Below are 18054 nucleotides of genomic sequence, written 5' to 3'. Positions count from 1 at the left end.
TGACATCCTTGTCTTCCCAACAGAGGGAACTGAAGGTCAAAGTAGTCACCAAATTACAAAGTGCAATGAGACATGCCAAAGCCCTGATTGTCTGGCTACTGCCTCTCTGGTTACTCTGCTCTCTGGTTACAGCTCTGAGTGCTCAGCGCTTTCCCACCAAGCCCCCAGATCTTCAGTCAACCACCAAACAGATTTCTCATTTCTGCTCTAGCTCTGCCCTTCCTCATTCCATCTCAGGATACTGAAACAGCCTCCTTGTTCCTTTCCTTCAAACCTTTGCTCCCACCTTTCCTTTTCCTGTGCTATAGCTTATCCACATCTAGTCGGGATTTTGTGGAGATTTGCCCTTTTGTTTTCTTTTCTTCAGATACTTGGTAACATCAACAGGGAAGCTACCGATTGTGTAAGAAAGAATATATCCCTACTGCCACCTCCAGGCACTGAAGCCTGTTCAGTCCTCATCACCTACAGCTGTTTGTTAGCATGTCAATTTGGACACAAGGGTTTTTCAGCTTCCAGTCTCTTCTAGATGATTACTGAGTTTCTGCACAGCATGATTTTTTTAAAGCTTCTATCTTGGCCAAAGATTTTAGTCACATACAGGGATATGGCATCTGAGATCATTATTTACCATATTTCAGATTCTCTCACAAAAGCATAAAAGTGCTGGAGATATTCAAAGAAGGTTTCCTAAATTCTTGTAACATCAGTAAATGGTCTTTCCTCAGCCTTATGCAGAGGTCATTGAAATTTTCACGTTTCGGGAGAAATGTTGCATGGACAATCTTAGTATAAGCAGGCAAAGGTTTGCAACCTTCCAAACAGCTGTAAATACAGATTTATAATGGGAATTATTTTCACTGCTCTCATCAGTAATATATAGTTATTGATAGGTCCTCTGTGTGTGGAAGCAGTTCCAATTCAAGTTACTTACTTATCTGTATCTTAACATTTTGTTAAGAACAAAGATAAAAGCTCAGTGTAAAGAAAAATATTCTCCAAGAGCTAAAAACGTGGGCAAGGTTCCTATTTAAGATTCCCCTGATAAACCCCGATTTGCCTGTGGAGTTGCAACTAAATCAGAAGTATGGTGAGTCACTTATGCTGTGCATCTTCCCTAACGTATTTAGTCCAGATTCAGTCCTGCTATGTGCAAGAAATTTAAGGTACTTACTTTGGGCCTTGTGTCAACAACATATATGAAATCACTTCCTGGATTTGCTTTTCTAACGGCCTGGAGCATCTGTTCATCCTCCAGGCATCGAGCACTAAAGCCAGATAAAGGCTGGCTGCTTCTACATATGGAAGCCTGTGGAAAAACAGACAAACAACAGAAAAATCAACGTAGCTATCAAGCAGAAATTATTTAGCATCCAGAAGCATTTACAAAACCAGCTCATTAGATGTTTGCATAGGTGTACAGCTACGTGGGAAGGCGGAATGGTAAAAATGAACTACGTGTTTATAAACTTATTTTTAAAAAGGAAAGGAAATATTAAAACAATGCAACCCCACTGGCCCAAGTCTAGTCTTGAATCCAAGTTTAAGAGCTATTTTAAATATAGTATTGTCCTAATGTGGAATAACTCCTGCAAGGTGGTCTCTAGAGGATGTGAGGAGTGCAACACTGCAATCACAAGAACACTGATGTAATATAAATAATGAGTCCTTTTGCACTGTCACTCACACTTACCAGTTATGATACTGATTACACCCAGCTTACATCAGTGCATGCTTTACTAAACAGCCTGATTCTATGAGTCCAGGAAACAAAACCACGTAACATGCAGCTAGATCACTGATGGTGGTATATTTTTAGCACTGCCTCTGGAGAAAGACCTTACTGCATGGAAAGTGGGTCAGGCAGCCTGACCTCTAGAATACATTTATTAATCAGTGCTGTTGAAGAAGGAAAGAGTTTCTCCACAGATCCATCAGGATCAGACCTTTAGGTGAAACTGGGAAAGAAGGAACAGAATGTGAAACGGGTGAGCAGGGAGGTTTTTATTTCTGCTAGGGAGAGGGGAGATAGATTTGTAAAGAGCAAGGGGCTGATACATGCACTTTCCAAGCACTGAACATAAGCATGAAGAGAATCTGCCTGCTGAAGGTCATGACCCATGCAGACTGCCCTACGGATTATTGATTAATGTGAAAAAGGACATGATTTTTTCCAGACAAGTCTTTGAAGTATCGGTAGTTATTCAGTAAAACCTAGATCTTTAATACAGGAAAGCTAAATTGTGTGAGAGCCTGTTAATACTTTATTCACAGTTTTTGCACACAGATTGTTAGTTATCTAGAGCCTTCCCTGCTGATCAGCACACATTCCAGCAATATAAACTTATATTAATATAAACTTATACCTCCTTTGCATGAAGCAAAAGTACATTTGGGTATGTCCACAACCTGCCAATTTAATAGAAGGAAGATGTTTCTCTCTCCTCCATAGTGTGCCATACACGCATACATACAGGATTAAGGCTAAAGTTATGGTTGTGAATGAAGGTTAGGATTCAGGAAATTATGGTCTACAGGCTATTACATTATATCATACTGGAGGCCCAAAGGGTTAAGGTGTGTGCAAGCAGCAGTATGAGAGAATGGTTTGTTTGTCAATTTAGGCTTGAGTTTAAGGTTATGTTTAGCTTCAGATGAAGAAACCTTTTCATTGCCAATATTTCAAAATTAGAAAGATAAGATATTCTAGTGACCATTGGATATCGTAAGTGGAAATTATTATCCACGATATCCATGAAGAGATCACCTCCTGCCAACCAGGCCAATTGCTTAGGATGAGCATACACATCTATAAAACTTCTTGAGCTATTTTTAAGAGTAGGGCAAGAGATGAGGTTGTGTTTACTACTGCACAGGCTGAACAGATAGTTCCAGAGTTTGATCTTATCAGACTCACACAGATCTTGTAAGATGCAGAGACAGATTCCACATTGTCATTGAATTTGTCAGTACCAAAGAGCAGTGGGAAACGTCTGGATATGAAAGACTGAATGAGTGGCACCTGTCTTTCCTGCATGCAGTAAAGCTCTTCCCAACCTGCTGGTTCCATCTCTGTTCAGTGTCTACCACCAAAATCTTACCCCACTCCTTCCCATTACTCTGTTAGCTGCAACTCATGCCAAGCTCCAAACTCACAAGGAGGATTTTTTCCAACATTCCCAGCCCTTTTCCTACTCCTTTTAATCATAAAGAATCCAGGAGTAAACACAAAACTTCAAATCCTTATGGTCTGAACCTTAACCTGAACTCCAGCTAAGCTCTTTCAGCCATCCTTTTTGGGTCTATTCACAGATCTTTTCTTGAAAGGCTACCCCTGAATCTCTTAATTGCTACAAGTGTAGTTTTTCTCCTCCTAGACTTGCTTTCAGGCTGTGGCTACCAGATCCTTTATTGCTCTGTTCTCCTCCCAGTCACTTGCTCAACTGCCTGCTGCTGGCCTTCGCTCTCCTGCCACCCATGTTTCAGGATCTCCTGTGCTACTCCACTTCCTTGTGACACAGAGATTGCATATTGTTGTGTTAGCTGGATGATGAAGCTGGGTTTAAATGACTATATGCCTATTAACAAACTAGCCATAACTCCAGTGTGTGACCATATGCACAAACCACACTAACCTGACAACAATAACCTTTTCTTTGTTTTCTTTTTTAATAAAATAATCACTGATTTCTTCTTGTGAAAGCTTACCAGAAGAATTATGAAAGCAAACCCAAAATAAGCCAACACTTCAGAGCTGCAAATTCACACTTACATTGTTCTCCTTGCAATAGTAAGAAAGAGCTGGGAAGCGCCTTCGGCTCCGAAATTTAGAGCTCCCCACTATGATGTGTGCAGTTGCAGACTTTGGTACATACACTTCTGTAGGATAGGAATCACAGACCTGTGAAATAAAGCTCTACTTATTTTTGGTCTACTACATACAAGTAATATTAGCCACCTCCACAGCAGATTCAAAATAAACAAAATATCAAGGAACTGTAACCTCAGGGAGTATTCCATCATTATTGTATACATATCACTGACATTTCTCAAAACAGTCTTTTGAAGCTAGAAAGTATTAATTCTAACTTATGAATGGCAAAACTGAAGCAAAAGGGTTGAAGGGCTGTATTTCCAAATGTTAATCCATGCCTCTTTGAGAACAGATAGGGAGAACATACATTCGTAACAGGAAGGATTCATCACTATGAGCAGCAAGATTGTATTTACAGCTGCAGTTTCCTCTGGAGCAGAATTCAGAAGTAAGGATGGGAGGGGGTGAAGGTCTCAAACACCTCTCTGTTGTAATGGGAGGGGACTACAGAGCCAAATTTTCCAGCAAATCTGATGATTATAAAAACAATGCAAGAAAAAAAAAAAAAGACTTGGAGAAAAGAAATTAATCCATATGAAATGAGGATACCGAAAGGCAAGCAGCCCTGACAATGCCCACTACTTCTGAAAGGAACCCAATAAGCCTGTAAAAAAGTCCAGAAGTTCCTCTGAAGACAAGTGTGACCCATCCGCAGGTCCTGAAGGAGCTGGCAAATGAAGTTGCGAAGCTGCTGGCCATCATATTTGAGAAATCATGGCAGTCAGGTGAAGTTCCCAATGACTGGAAAAAGGGAAATATAACCCCCATTTTCAAGAAGGGGAAAACGGATGACCCAGGGAATTACAGACCTGTCAGTCTCACCTCTGTGCCTGGCAAAATCATGGAGCAGATTCTCCTGGATGGCATGCTAAGGCACATGAAAATCAACAAGGTGCTTGGTGACAGCCAGCATGGCTTCACTAAGGGGAAATCCTGCCTGACCAATTTGGTGGCCTTGTATGATGGGGCTACAGAACTGATGGACGGGGGTAGAGCAGTTGATGTCATCTACCTGGACTTGTGTAAAGCATTCGACACTGTCCCACACGACATCCTTGTCTCTAAATTGGAGAGACATCAATTTGATGGATGGAGCACTGCAGTGGATAAAGAACTGGCTGGATGGCCGCACACAAAGAGTTGTGGTCAGTGGCTCAATGTCCAGCTGGAGACCAGTAACGAGTGGTGTCCCTGTGGAATCGGTGTTGGGACCGGTCTTGTTCAACATCTTCATCGCTGACATGGACAGTGGGATTGAGTGCGCCCTCAGCAAGTTTGCCGATGACAGCAAGCTGTGTGGTTCGGTTGATACGCTGGAGGGAAGGAATGCCATCCAGAGGGACCTTGACACACTTGTGAGGTGGGCTGATGCCAACCTCATGAAGTTTAACCATGCCAAGTTCAAGGTCCTACACCTGGGTCGGAGCAATCCCAGGCACAGCTACAGGTTGGGCAGGGAAGAGATTCAAAGCAGCCCTGCGGAGAAGGACTTAGGGGTGTTGGTTGATGAGAAAATGAACATGAGCCGGCTTCAGTGTGTGCTTGCAGCCCAGAAAGCCAAGCGTATCCTGGGCTGCATCAAGAGGAGCGTGACCAGCAGGTCGAAGGAGGTGATCCTGCCCCTTGTGAGACCTCACCTGGAATATTGTGTGTTCTGGTGTCCTCAACATAAAAAGGACATGGAACTGTTGGAACAAGTCCAGAGAAGGGCCACAAGGATGATCAGGGGACTGGAGCACCTCCCATATGAAGATAGGCTGAGAAAGTTGGGGCTGTTCAGCCTGGAGAAGAGAAGGCTGCGTGGAGACCTCATAGCAGCCTTCCAGTATCTGAAGGGGGCCTATAGGGATGCTGGAGAGGGACTCTTCATTAGGGACTGTAGTGATAGGACAAGAGGTAACGGGTTAAAACTTAAACAGGGGAAGTTTAGGTTGGATATAAGAAGGAAATTCTTTCCTGTTAGGGTGGTGAGGCACTGGAATGGGTTGCCCAGGGAGGTTGCGAATGCTCCATCCCTGGCAGTGTTCAAGACCAGGTTGGACGATGCCTTGGGTGAGATGGTTTAGTGTGAGGTGTCCCTGCCCATGGCAGGGGCGTTGGAACTAGATGATCTTAAGGTCCTTTCCAACCCTAATGATTCTATGATTCTATGAAATGGGGTCCTGGTCTAACTTCGTTTTCCTGAATCTGCCTATCGCATTCTGGCTGGGGTCAAAAGGATATTCAGTATCTCCCTGGGGCTTTCTGAGATGACTGAATGAATTAGGATGCCCAGGAAGAAATTAGGTTCTGAGAGTCAGAGATATGGAGTGAGGGAGAAAAGGAAGGGCTTGTGGTTACGGATGCTGCTGTGGTGAACTGGGTTTTATTCATGATGCCATTTTTCCTACTCTTTATCTTAAAAGAGGTCAAACATTTTTTCCAGTTGTTTTAACAAAAAGAAAACAAACCCTGATAGCACATTCAGTCTTCTCTGAGAAATTCACAGGCCCTCCTTAACATGGATATTCTCCAGCAACAGAGACAATGGAGTGCATGAACAAACTTCCTTCAGAAATACTTTGGTTATTATTTCTTGCAATTTATTAACATTCTAGGGACTTCAATTGAACAAGATTGAACTAGGCAGGACAGCAGGCAGCTAGGAAGATACATGACTTGTCAAATGGCTGAAAAATGTAAACAGTCACTCACAGAGGCTTCAAAAGGATTGTGAGAATTGCTAGTGAGGAAAAAATATTGCCAAGTTCACTATTAGAAGTATTGTTTTTCTTAAAATGACTGTGTAGTAGTTTTACATAACCCTACATGGCAGGAAAACATTCATTCAGACACGTAACATTAGGTATGATTTAAACCTCTGCCCAAGCAGTCAAGCACTAACATTTAAAACACTGTGGACATGTTTTCTGTGTTAAATGAAGACACATCCTTTCTTGCATGCTATATGTGTCTTTCTGTGTGAAAGGGTGAAAGAACTGCGCCTTACTACCTGTGTGTACAGCACTGAGCACAATGGAAACCTGCATCTAAGCACTACAGTTATCCACAGCCAGACTGCTGCTTTACTTTACAGACAGCCTCTATAACAGAAAATCACAACTCACTCCATAGTCTCTGTTTACATCGCTAATCTGCCAATAGTTGTTTGGAATACCCATCCGATTATATTCTTTGTTGAGGTCCACAAGCTTCCAGCCTTGTTCTCGTTCTTCTTTATCTAATTTTGGATTGAATGAGAAACAATACAGCTCTTCATATTTCACTGGGGGGGAAAAAGCAAACAAACAAAACCAGTAAACCACTTCAGATTTCTCATTCTGAAACCACACTTCAAAAACAGAGCTTGGCATTGTATTTCATGTACTTCCTTTTAAAACAGTATGCTTTGCTGTACAAAAGCACATATCCTGCGAAGGACAAAGATGCACAGCTACATTCTTCCTCTTCAGGATGAGGATTGACTTTCAGGGCAGTTTCCTTCCCCTACCTGGTCGTGTCAGACGTATCAGAGATATGTAAACATCATGGCAGTCTCGTTCCTGAGGGATGACCAGCTGGATGACCTGGAAGTTCTTGCAGCGGATCAGCAATGGGCAACCAGTAGCAGTGGTAGCCTGCTTCTCAATAGAGGAAATTTGACTGTGAAGAACCTGCGAGGGAATTGAAAATGGTTATGCCAAGTGATTCAAATCTTTAGGAAGGAAAACAGTTATTTATAATGATGTGCCAGGGCAGGCGCAGTAGCTTCTTGAAACTACTCTTTCAGGAAATTACCAGACTCCTCCTTGTGAACTTTTGGTCCTATCTTCAGCTTCAGGCTTAAGCAGTGCCTGATAATCACCTACAGACAAAGAAGTGTTTCTGGAGTTTTTCAGCTGCTCAAACATTAGCCTGCTCATGCTATCCAAAGCTTTTTGTTTGTTTGCTTTACTGCAAGCTAGCAGTTGTCAGCAGAAGAACTCTTTTCATCTGTCTGCACTGTGACAAGATGAGCTGATCAGATAAGGCTAAAATGTTGAGCATCCTCTTTGGCAGAATGGGAGTCCTGATGTAATTTTAAACACTGCATTAGATGAGATGAAACATTACCATAAAAATCAGGAGAGGAATAGTGGGACCAAAAGAGGACAGGGTTAATAATTAGCAAGAAAATTGACAAAGGATTCATAATTGTCGTGGTTTAAACCCAGTCAGGTAACTCGTTCGCTCACTTCCCCCCCTTTTCTTGCCCTCCCCCTGCTCTCGGAGGGACGGAGAGGAGAATCAAAAAGAATGCAACTCCCACGGGTTGAGATAAGAACAGTTTAGTAACTAAGGTATAACACAAATCACTACTGCTACCACCAATGATAATAATGATAAAGGAAATAACAAGGGAAGAGAATACATCATCTCACCACCAGCCAACCGATAACTCGCCCCCCCAGCCCGACCAAGCTCTGACCGATACCTCCTCCAACCCTGCAGTCTCCCAGCCCCTTCCGGCTAACTCCCAGTTACATCCTGGGCATGACGTGCTGTGGTATGGAATACTTCTTTGGTCAGTTTGGGTCAGGTGTCCTGTCTCTGCTTCCTCCCAGCTTCCCCTCCTCCCTGGCAGAGCATGAGGCTCACAAAGTCCTTGGCCAAACCAAAACATCGCTTGTTATCAGCTCCGTTCCCGAGCTGAAAGTCAAAACACAGCACTGCACCAGCTACCAAGAAGGGGAAAAATGACTGCTACTGCTGAACCCAGGACATTATCCACCCCTTATTCCATACCATTCACGTCATGCTCAGATCCCACATTTTCAATATACCATCACTCTTATCTCAGTGCACTCTTATCTTAGTGCATGGACCAGTCCCTATAAAGCTGCTGAGTCCATCTGGTCCATGATGTCAGGCTCCATCTCTTGTAACAGTCTTCCAGAGCAGGAGAGACTGTGTGCAGTGTTCACACTCATGAATAACCTGGGCAATATTGTCCATTGCTAAGTCCACCCCTCGATCATGAGTCCATCTCTGTGTTGCATCTCTGCTCTGATGGCCTGAAGTGCCATGGGCCCACCAGGCTCAAAATAATTCACTGTCCCCTTCAGCAGTTTCTGCAGCTTGTTGCTGGGGACTCCATACAGCTGCCTTCCATCTCCGATGCTTCCAAAGCACTGGAGGGGCCCAGTGGACTAGATACTTGCCCATACTGTCCCACATACCCTGCCACTCATCACTGTCCAGCCTTGGAGAAAACCTCTTGGTCCCCCTATATCCTCGTCTAACCCCAGACAAGACCCAGACCTGACTCTGCTTAACTTTTGAGATCAGACAAAATGGTTTTGGGTAGAACACAGTCTGTGTGTGTGCCAACATGCTGATCCCCATCACAATCAGCAGGCAGGTCCCAAGGATGCCCAAAGGCCATTCAAAACCTTCAGAACTCTCAAACGATGCTGCTGTACTTGTCACTGGGGCTGGTGCAGCTGCTGTACTTGTCGGCTCTCCCACCGCCAGCTTCTCTTTTCCTGAGTCCAGCTCTTCCCCCTCTGCCTTGCTGGGAAATGCTGCGTGGTCTCCTGCATCCTCCTGGGGCTCGGCGGGCGGCTGCCGGGAAATGCTCTCGGCCGTCGCGGGGCTGGGCTCGGCCGCGGGGCTCGGCTCCTCCGCCGCCTTCTCCCGCTGCTCGGCAGCCCCTTCCTTCTGCTCCTCGACCGCCCCGACCTCCTCCACCGGCAGCCGTCCCCTCGCGGCCTCCGGCCCCGCTCCCGCCGCCGCTTGGTCCCCGGGGCCGCTCTCCCGGGCCGGTTCGGCTGCCGCCGGCTCCCGGGGCCGCTCCCCCTCAGCTCCCCGCAGCCTCACGAAGATGGAGAGTAGGGTGAGGGCCAGGACGGTGAGGAGCAGCCGGACGGCCAGGTACAAGTCCAAGGCCACGTCCGTCCCGCCCTGCTGCTGGAGCCCGCCCGTATTACAAGCCATTGCCATAAAGCACAGTGAGACAAGAACCTTAGCCCAGGCCCCACACTTGATAAACACTAACACAGCAAATACCGGCTCTACGTAAGTTACAACATTCTGAAGCTGTGGGATCAAGCGAAACAACTCTGAGAGCCAATAAATCAGCATTGTGACGAGTGACTATTAATTCGGTCAGATCTGTTGTTATCTCAACCCTTCGTGCCCCACGTTGGGCGCCAAAAAGAACTGTCGTGGTTTAAACCCAGTCAGGTAACTCGTTCGCTCACTTCCCCCCCTTTTCTTGCCCTCCCCCTGCTCTCGGAGGGACGGAGAGGAGAATCAAAAAGAATGCAACTCCCACGGGTTGAGATAAGAACAGTTTAGTAACTAAGGTATAACACAAATCACTACTGCTACCACCAATGATAATAATGATAAAGGAAATAACAAGGGAAGAGAATACATATCTCACCACCAGCCAACCGATAACTCGCCCCCCCAGCCCGACCAAGCTATTCCGGCTAACTCCCAGTTACATCCTGGGCATGACGTGCTGTGGTATGGAATACCTCTTTGGTCAGTTTGGGTCAGGTGTCCTGTCTCTGCTTCCTCCCAGCTTCCCCTCCTCCCTGGCAGAGCATGAGGCTCACAAAGTCCTTGGCCAAACCAAAACATCGCTTGTTATCAGCTCCGTTCCCGAGCTGAAAGTCAAAACATTGCACTGCACCAGCTACCAAGAAGGGGAAAAATGACTGCTACTGCTGAACCCAGGACAATAATTAAGGTACATAAAAAACCTCTCAAAAATTGTAACACCAGAGCTATATCTGTATATATATATATATACACACGCAACATATGTTATCAGTCCCTCAAAACAGATACCTCAAAATACTGTGCAAAGAAATTGTATAGTATCCCACTCTGCACTATGCCCCAAAAGCCCCAAAACCAAACAGCAAAACCACTGATCCAGCACAAGCAGTCAGGGAGAGAGGCAAGAGCCAGCTGAACAATGGCAGCAATTCCCATTCAAAGCATTTCTCCTTCCGTTCTTCTTGGATGACAGAAGCAATACTAGTTCACACCAGCTGTTCCTCAGTCAGTCACATCTGGTGTACATATGGTGAAGGTCCTTCTACTCCTTTTACTGTATTGCAATATCCAGAATCCATGGAAAACTTTCAAAAATTACTAGGCTGGAATTTCACATGCTATAAAGTTATAAAGGCATCCATATGAACTGACTTATTGTGCTTCAACTGTTTTGCAAGGTTTTGTTAAAACTACCATCAATAAAGTGACATGCACTTACAGCTAACTGAAAAACAAAACCCAAAAATTCATACCCAGGTTTCTTTCCGAGCTTCAGAACCATTCTCCACAAATATAACATGAGTAGCTGTTAAATACAAGGTTCCTAGGGCAGCTTTTCTTGAAGATAAACGATCAAGTAACCGAACATTTTCCACCTATACAAAGAAATTACAAAGAAAAACATTATTGTAATTAGGCTACGACATAGCCTGTGATAGCAAGATCTCAACATTCACATTTTGTCCATTGCCCATGTTCTTTTCAGTACCATGAGTATCAGGGAAGTATAACTATATGACAAAATACTGTTATATTGTTATCTATTTCCAGATCTACCTTAATATTAATTTTCTACCCTTTTGTGGTACCTCTGTATACAAAAATCTGCTAGCAGAGACTTCCAAAGAAATTTCTCACTTGAGCTCTTTCCTGTTATCTCACCTTATCAAAAGGGCCTGGCCTTCAGCTAACCTCTAGCTTCATGTTGTCCATTCAAGCCATTCCAGAATGATCAGTGATACACAGGAAGCTAAATTAAAACAACAGTAATAGTGGTGGAGTATCTTTCTTTAGCAGACCTCACTCAGGCTCCCAGGCAAGTCTCTGCTGATGGTTTAAAAACTGTTCCAGTGTTTGTCGCTGCGCTTCTATTAGTGCTGACAGCATTGGTAGCACCAGAAATTTTTGCCTTCAGTCACTTTTCAATGGGAATCAAGGACTTCACATCATTGCTCTGGCTCACTGAACAGGAAATGGGCAAATCTGTCTTTGCTGCTCTCCTGACAACAGACAAGTCCATTACACGTTGTTAACTCTCAGATCACCAGCTTGCCGCTTCTGCACCATTAATATTTGTGTATGGCATATGTCATAGCCATTTATCTAATGCTATATGACATTTCTGACTGAGAAACTAGAACAAAAGAAATTAAAAATTATTAAATTATTGATTTAATAATTATTGGATATTAAATGGGATAAAACCTGCCTAAAATACTTAACAGTTTGCTACCATGGGTTTGATGCGTTTCCTACTACAGCAACTTTAAAACTAAAATTAGTGATTTTTCCTAAAAAACATACCTAATTCAAATAAATGAAACCAAGGAATGCTGGTGGTCAATATCATATAACTTGTAATAAATGACTGAAAAAGATTAATCTGGATTTATAATGTTGGAATTGTATGAGATCACATGCTTTTCATGCAAGCAGTGGCACAGACCTATGCAGCCTGCCCACTGCTACAAAAGATCTTCAACCCACTAGCTAATCTCTATATCCTCTCTTCAATTCTTCACTCACGACTTACAATTTCTTTCATACACCCAGTCATTTTCAGAACTTGTGACTGATAACTGTTGAAGAGATATGTCCTCATTAAAATCAAAAGGGACTAGTCTTGTGTTTGAAGTACAGAAACTGACTTAAATGGTGCTCTGACAAAATAGGAGGAAAAAAAAAGAGAATAAATTTAAAGAAGACCTTATCACTTTTGCATTAAAATAAATGTAATTTTGCACTAATTTCCTGAAAATCAGAATTAGGTGCAACAAATACAAAGAAAAAAAGAAAATCATCAGCAAAATCATTTTTTTTTAAGTGCCAGAGATTCCAGATCAGATTGTCAGAAACCTTCTAAAATACTCTAAGAGATGGGATGTAGCAATGTATTCTCAAAATTTTGCAGAAATAGTTCTGATGAAATTACACCAGAAACCAAATGATGCCAACACCTGAGAATTATATGCTTACAATGTGTATTCCAAATGCATTACACTATTTTAAAAACAGGAATTAAAAAAAAAAAAAATCCTTAAAACCAAAATAAGCCATTTTGGTAGCAAAATGCTTAAAATCAAACAACTAGTGAAACCAAGTCCTCTCCCTCAAGACCAGTTATAATCTGTTTTAAACAAAATAAATAGCTAGAAAGCATGGATGAAGTCTTTTCCTAGGACCATCTACTTCAGAGGTCATGTATTGGGATGAGGAGGAATGGAAGAAGCAATGGAAGAAGTATGGCATTAACCCAGTAAGCATTCAGTAGTAAGCAAAAGAAGAGATACAAAAGAGCTGGGATGATACAAAGGAAAGACATAGGCAGTGCCCATCTAAAACCCACAAATAACAATAAATATGATGTTTGTTTGTACAAAAAACATACCTAGAATGTTGTCCAGGCAATAAGGACTCTGTGTTATAGAGCACTGATCCTGCGCAAGGCAGTCATCACTCCCACCCTACAAGCTGAAGTAGTTAGCAAAGCAGACATCCACACAGCAGGGCAGGGCTGAAGGATGGATTTACAGGCTGGTTCATCCCACCCGTTCTCCACTCATCAATCAGAGCCCCATGACTGAATAATACTAACAAACAAAGCTCTTGGTTGGTTGTTTTTTAATACAGAGCTACAAATAAAATACAGGTTGGATCTGCATAATTAGGAACAGTTGTAATAACAACTGTGCAGTCAGTCATGTTTCATTAAAGCAAATACAATGGCTGCACCAGGTGAGATCAAAGATTCACCTACCCCTGCAATTTATCTCTCAGAGCCAACAATTGCAGCTGCTGAGGGAAGAGCATAAAAGGCTAGCATGTGCTGGTGCTCCCTTAGGATGTTATCGCAGCTTTTAAACAGCAGCAGCTCCTGGAGCTTCCTAAGCTGAGGTCATAGTTTTTTCTTTGTTTCTTATTTTTTAATCAGTTATTACTGAGAGACCTGTATGCCTTGCACTATGATACTTAAATTTCTTCAAGAGCCTTTGATGAAGGACATGCTCAAATGAGTTTTGGAAGACCAACTAACTTCTATCAAATGGATCGCCTTTGTTCATATGTTGTTACTTTTTCAAAGAAATGTTAGAGATTCTGGGTTCCTCTATGAAATCTATGCCAATTCTTCCCCTTTCTATCATACTTACCCATAAATATAATGATTTAGAAGGAGACCGAGGAAGTGTTGCAACTTATACCAGTTTCTCAGATTAGGTTTCATATTACCACCTCAATTTTTTTTCCAACAAGGAAGCTTTTAAACATTACACCATCATTCCTGGCTTGAGAGTTTTGTACGTCAGTTAACTTCATGGATACAGTCTGGCCCTGGTATTTTTTTTACTATTCATGGTTGCCAGTTTCTTCTGAAACCTCTTCTTATAACACTTTTATTGGTGACAAATCTCCTGATGTGTTCTTGACAGAGAAATATGCCAGAATGGGCATGTCCCTAAATACCTTCCCTACTTTATTCATTGATTAGTCCTGTAGTGTTTCTGTCAGGATTTTACTTACTTACTTTACAAGACGTCTTGAAAATGGCTTTACTAGCAGTTTTTGCCAAGTTGTTCTTAAAAATCTTACTTTGTTTATATATTTACTTTGTTCTCAAAAAGCCTTACTTTGTTCATATATTTAATTTGTTTATGTGTATTTTCCTCATTTAGGCACAACTTCAACTTGAAGAAAGCCCTTTTGCTTCTAATAAAAGAAGTCCTTTTAATAAGAGGCATCCTCTTCCTCATTCACCTTGCTGTTTAGCTATGCAAAGCTTTTTTTTGTCTTTTAAAGCCTTTTTCTGGAAGTTGGCTTGCAGTGAGCCCCCATATTTAAACAATTTTCATTACTCCTATAAACATTTTAAATTTTGGCTCTCTTTCTTTTTAAACAGTTTTCATATTTTCACGTAGTTTCCTCTTTGAAGTTGAACACTGCCATGGGAGATTCCCCCCCCCCCTTCTTTTTTTTTTTGCAGAATACTGCATCTAAATGCATTAATTGTTGTTAAGCAGAGGTTCTAGCTGTATTTTGAACCAGGTCTTTCTGTCACTAAGACCAGGTCCTAGAATTATTTAGAATTTCTTTCTTTTTTATCTAGATAAACAAATAGCCTCTATATAAGCAATTATTTAAATCCCCTACAATTTTACTCGGAATCACCCCGCTCCCAGCCCATTTACTCAATCTCAGCTTGGTAAATGATGTTTCCCACTGTTATTGCATTTATGTCTTCATGCCCTGTTTGATCTTGTTAGGCTGTCACAGGCAATGCCACTATTTAGGTAGGACAGTCAGTAGTACAGCCCCAACACTGTACTCCAGTCATGTGCTGCTACAGTTCTATTTTTCCTATTTAATCTTGTGATTTCAATCTGCAGGAACTGTTTGCTTTTGTGATGTAGCCAATCTATAAGATTTTACGCTGTTTACTTCAAGACAAAAAAATCTGCTCTTTGACAGCCATGACTTCACCTGTCTTTCCCATGTAATTTGTCGCTATGTGCCTGTCACATTGATTATTCTTCTACTAAGTTTCTAATATGCCTGTTATATCAACAATCTCATTTATAACTAGTAACTTCAGTTTCAACATTTTTTCCAGACTTCTTCTATTTGTACTGAACACACACATATTTGATCCAACTGTCTATGTTTCTTTGCTCTAGTTAAATTGAACTCTTGGCAATTTCTATTTAATTAAGAAAATAGGATTCTTCATATACTGACAATTTTTTGTGCCACAGCACAGTGTCCGCAATAACATACATTTTCTGCATTCTAACAAGGGCTTCTCAGTTTTTCAGTACTTCAGTGTGGGTAAGTACAGCTCAGAATTAGCTCTCCTGCAGGGTCAACAAGGAACCAGTACTGTTTGTGAGATGATGCAGCAAATGGAGTTTTTAGGTAGCCCTTATTTCTGCTGACCTCAGAGAGTACTGTAAGGGTCAGTTAAAATTACTGACAATCTCAAAATTCGGCTCAAGAAAAGTTAGCATGACTTGTTGCTTAATCTTGCCTATATCTGAATGACATATGTCAACTGTGACTGCAGTATGAGAAAAATAAAGCAGGTTTACTAATAACTTGTATAATAAACCACCTGATCATATCTAACATCCAGAAGGGATTTCCCTTTTCCAAAGGGAAAAGGAATTGCTTAAAACTAAACTCTACCTGCATTCAAATCTACAGTTCTGATTTCATTAATTGCAGGGGGGTTGGACTAGATGACCTGTGAAGGTCCGTTCCAACCTAAACTATTTGGATTCTATGATTTATAATAAGTGCCATAAAGTGCCTTCAGGAGCAGTAAGGGACTCTATGCTCTTAAGAGCTTGTTCTGAAAACTCTCTGCAATAACCTCCTGCATAGATTACAAGGTTTTCATCTGAGCTCCATCTATGTTTCTTCTGCCTCGTTTCCAGCTACTTAGACTTTCTGAAAAAGCAGTATATTTCACCCATGGTCAGGGGAAGAAAAGAGTACAGTAGAACTAACCTAATCTTAGATTACATTCTGCTGATCAAAGGATTGAGATGAGCCCCCTTCTTCTCCACCTTCACAGTCAGGAAAAGAAAGCCAAGTCAAGCAGTGTCTTTAAATGGTCTAGAGGGAATAAGAATATGTTCATTTCCACAAGAGAGGAACACTACATTGCAGTAGTAGTTCGGAAGAAGCTGCGTTTTTCTATCTAAAAAGTAGCAGCATGCTGAGAAATCAGCATTTATAGTAAAATCAAAACAAAATAACATCAGAAAGAGACACTACGGTAATTCATCTCATACTTTCTCCAAAAAGTGCTCAATTTTTTTCACAAAAACTACTGTGGACTATTGGAGAAGCTAAGAAATCATGTATGTACTAACACATCAGGAAGAAGCATACGGGGCAAGGACAAGTGCTTTGCCTAAAACAAACAGCTGATGGGAGAGACCGGGTCAGAAAATACCAGGTAAAGAGTAAAAAAGAGCAAAGCCAACCTGGAAAGCTGAAATCTGGAAGAGCTCAAAGAGCAGAAAAGAAAGCATTAACCAAGCCAGTCTGGAGAGTGGCATCTAAGTAAAAACTTCAGTAATTTATTTGAAGCTGTTGCCCTGTCGTTTCTTTTTGCCTGATAACTGTTGTTGTCTAGGCTTAAAGAAAAGACTGCCAAGAGATTTATTTCAATGATTACAACCCCTTACATGGGGATAGAAAAAGTTGGCCAGAAACTCCATTTTCAATGCAATGCAGATGACAGAAAAAAGGAGACAAAAATAGAAGTTAAAGGGAATGCAGATTAAGACCAGATGGAAGGCACTTTTTACTCAGAGAATGAACATGAAAAATGACTTACGAGCAAGGTTGCCAGGAGGTCATTCAAGAAAAAAAAGTCATATTAGGAAAAAGCATGGGTCAAAGCTTTATGCAGGCACAACTCCCACCAGTTTCAATGGGACTCCCACCTAAGGAAGAAAAGCAAAGATACGACCTTGAAAGCGTTCAGAAAAATTGATGTGCCAAAATGTTATTCCTAAAAATACCCATGTACCCTAAATTGGTTTTAGTATAGATGTCCTCTGACTGCATGGCCTATTTTCAAATGCTTCTTGAATATGCTACCTTAATTCTTACCTCTCTAAGATGTTTCAGTATCTCCAAACGTATGGCAATATTGTAAAAAAAAATGCAGAAGTTACTGCTACTTTTTCATGCTCTTCGTGACTCTGCATGGGAAAGCTCTTTAAGATAATGCAGTATAAGTTCTGACTGTGGACTCAGATTTGACTAGGGAAGTGAGAGAGAAGCAAAGCTGTAGAGCAGATTGGTCATGCTGGGAAAAAAACATGCCTTGGAGCAAAACCTCAGTCCCACTCCTCTCCACATCATTTTGCTTCCTGACACAATGACACTGTGTACAGCGTGAAGATGCTATCTGATGCAAAATGGTCTCTACTGTGGGATTTTCAAATAAAATGAAATTCTGAACTAGGGAAAACCAGTTCAAGGATTTTTACTCTGACTACATAAGTTTTCGGTCTGTGTGTTTGCTTCCTGTGTATTAGCTAACCTGAAAAAGAAGACAGCACTTGAAACTGCCAAGTTTTGCTGTGGTGATCACAGAGATGGCCATTACAATTATCACTGTGCACCTGGAAGGAGAAAAC

At 41.8% G+C, this 18054-nt stretch overlaps 1 protein-coding gene and 2 long non-coding RNA genes across 6 annotated transcripts in view; 1 reads left to right on the top strand and 2 right to left on the bottom strand.

The window, feature by feature from the left end:
* The window catches only part of LOC134175217 (uncharacterized), a 123847-nt gene that overhangs the window by 17743 nt on the left and 88050 nt on the right, over positions 1–18054 (top strand). The window lies entirely within an intron of this gene.
* Positions 1–18054, bottom strand: part of LOC134175281 (uncharacterized) — a 124091-nt gene that overhangs the window by 18874 nt on the left and 87163 nt on the right. The window lies entirely within an intron of this gene.
* MTMR7 (myotubularin related protein 7) overlaps positions 1–18054 on the bottom strand; it is a 46766-nt gene that overhangs the window by 17485 nt on the left and 11227 nt on the right. For all 4 annotated transcript variants that reach the window (XM_062639026.1, XM_062639106.1, XM_062638860.1 and 1 more), the window contains exons 2-6: positions 11158–11280; positions 7365–7527; positions 6982–7139; positions 3773–3901; positions 1175–1309 (exon numbers count right to left, since the gene is read on the bottom strand). In XM_062639026.1, the coding sequence (XP_062495010.1) occupies positions 1175–1309; positions 3773–3901; positions 6982–7139; positions 7365–7527; positions 11158–11280 (708 nt within the window). The remainder of the gene's footprint in view (positions 1–1174; positions 1310–3772; positions 3902–6981; positions 7140–7364; positions 7528–11157; positions 11281–18054) is intronic.

This window comes from Pezoporus occidentalis, unplaced genomic scaffold (assembly GCF_034315485.1).
Source record: "Pezoporus occidentalis ecotype Australia unplaced genomic scaffold, CSIRO_AGI_Poc_V1 ctg1, whole genome shotgun sequence".
NCBI lineage: Eukaryota > Metazoa > Chordata > Aves > Psittaciformes > Psittacidae > Pezoporus > Pezoporus occidentalis.
This window is presented reverse-complemented; position numbering and strand designations above follow the sequence as displayed.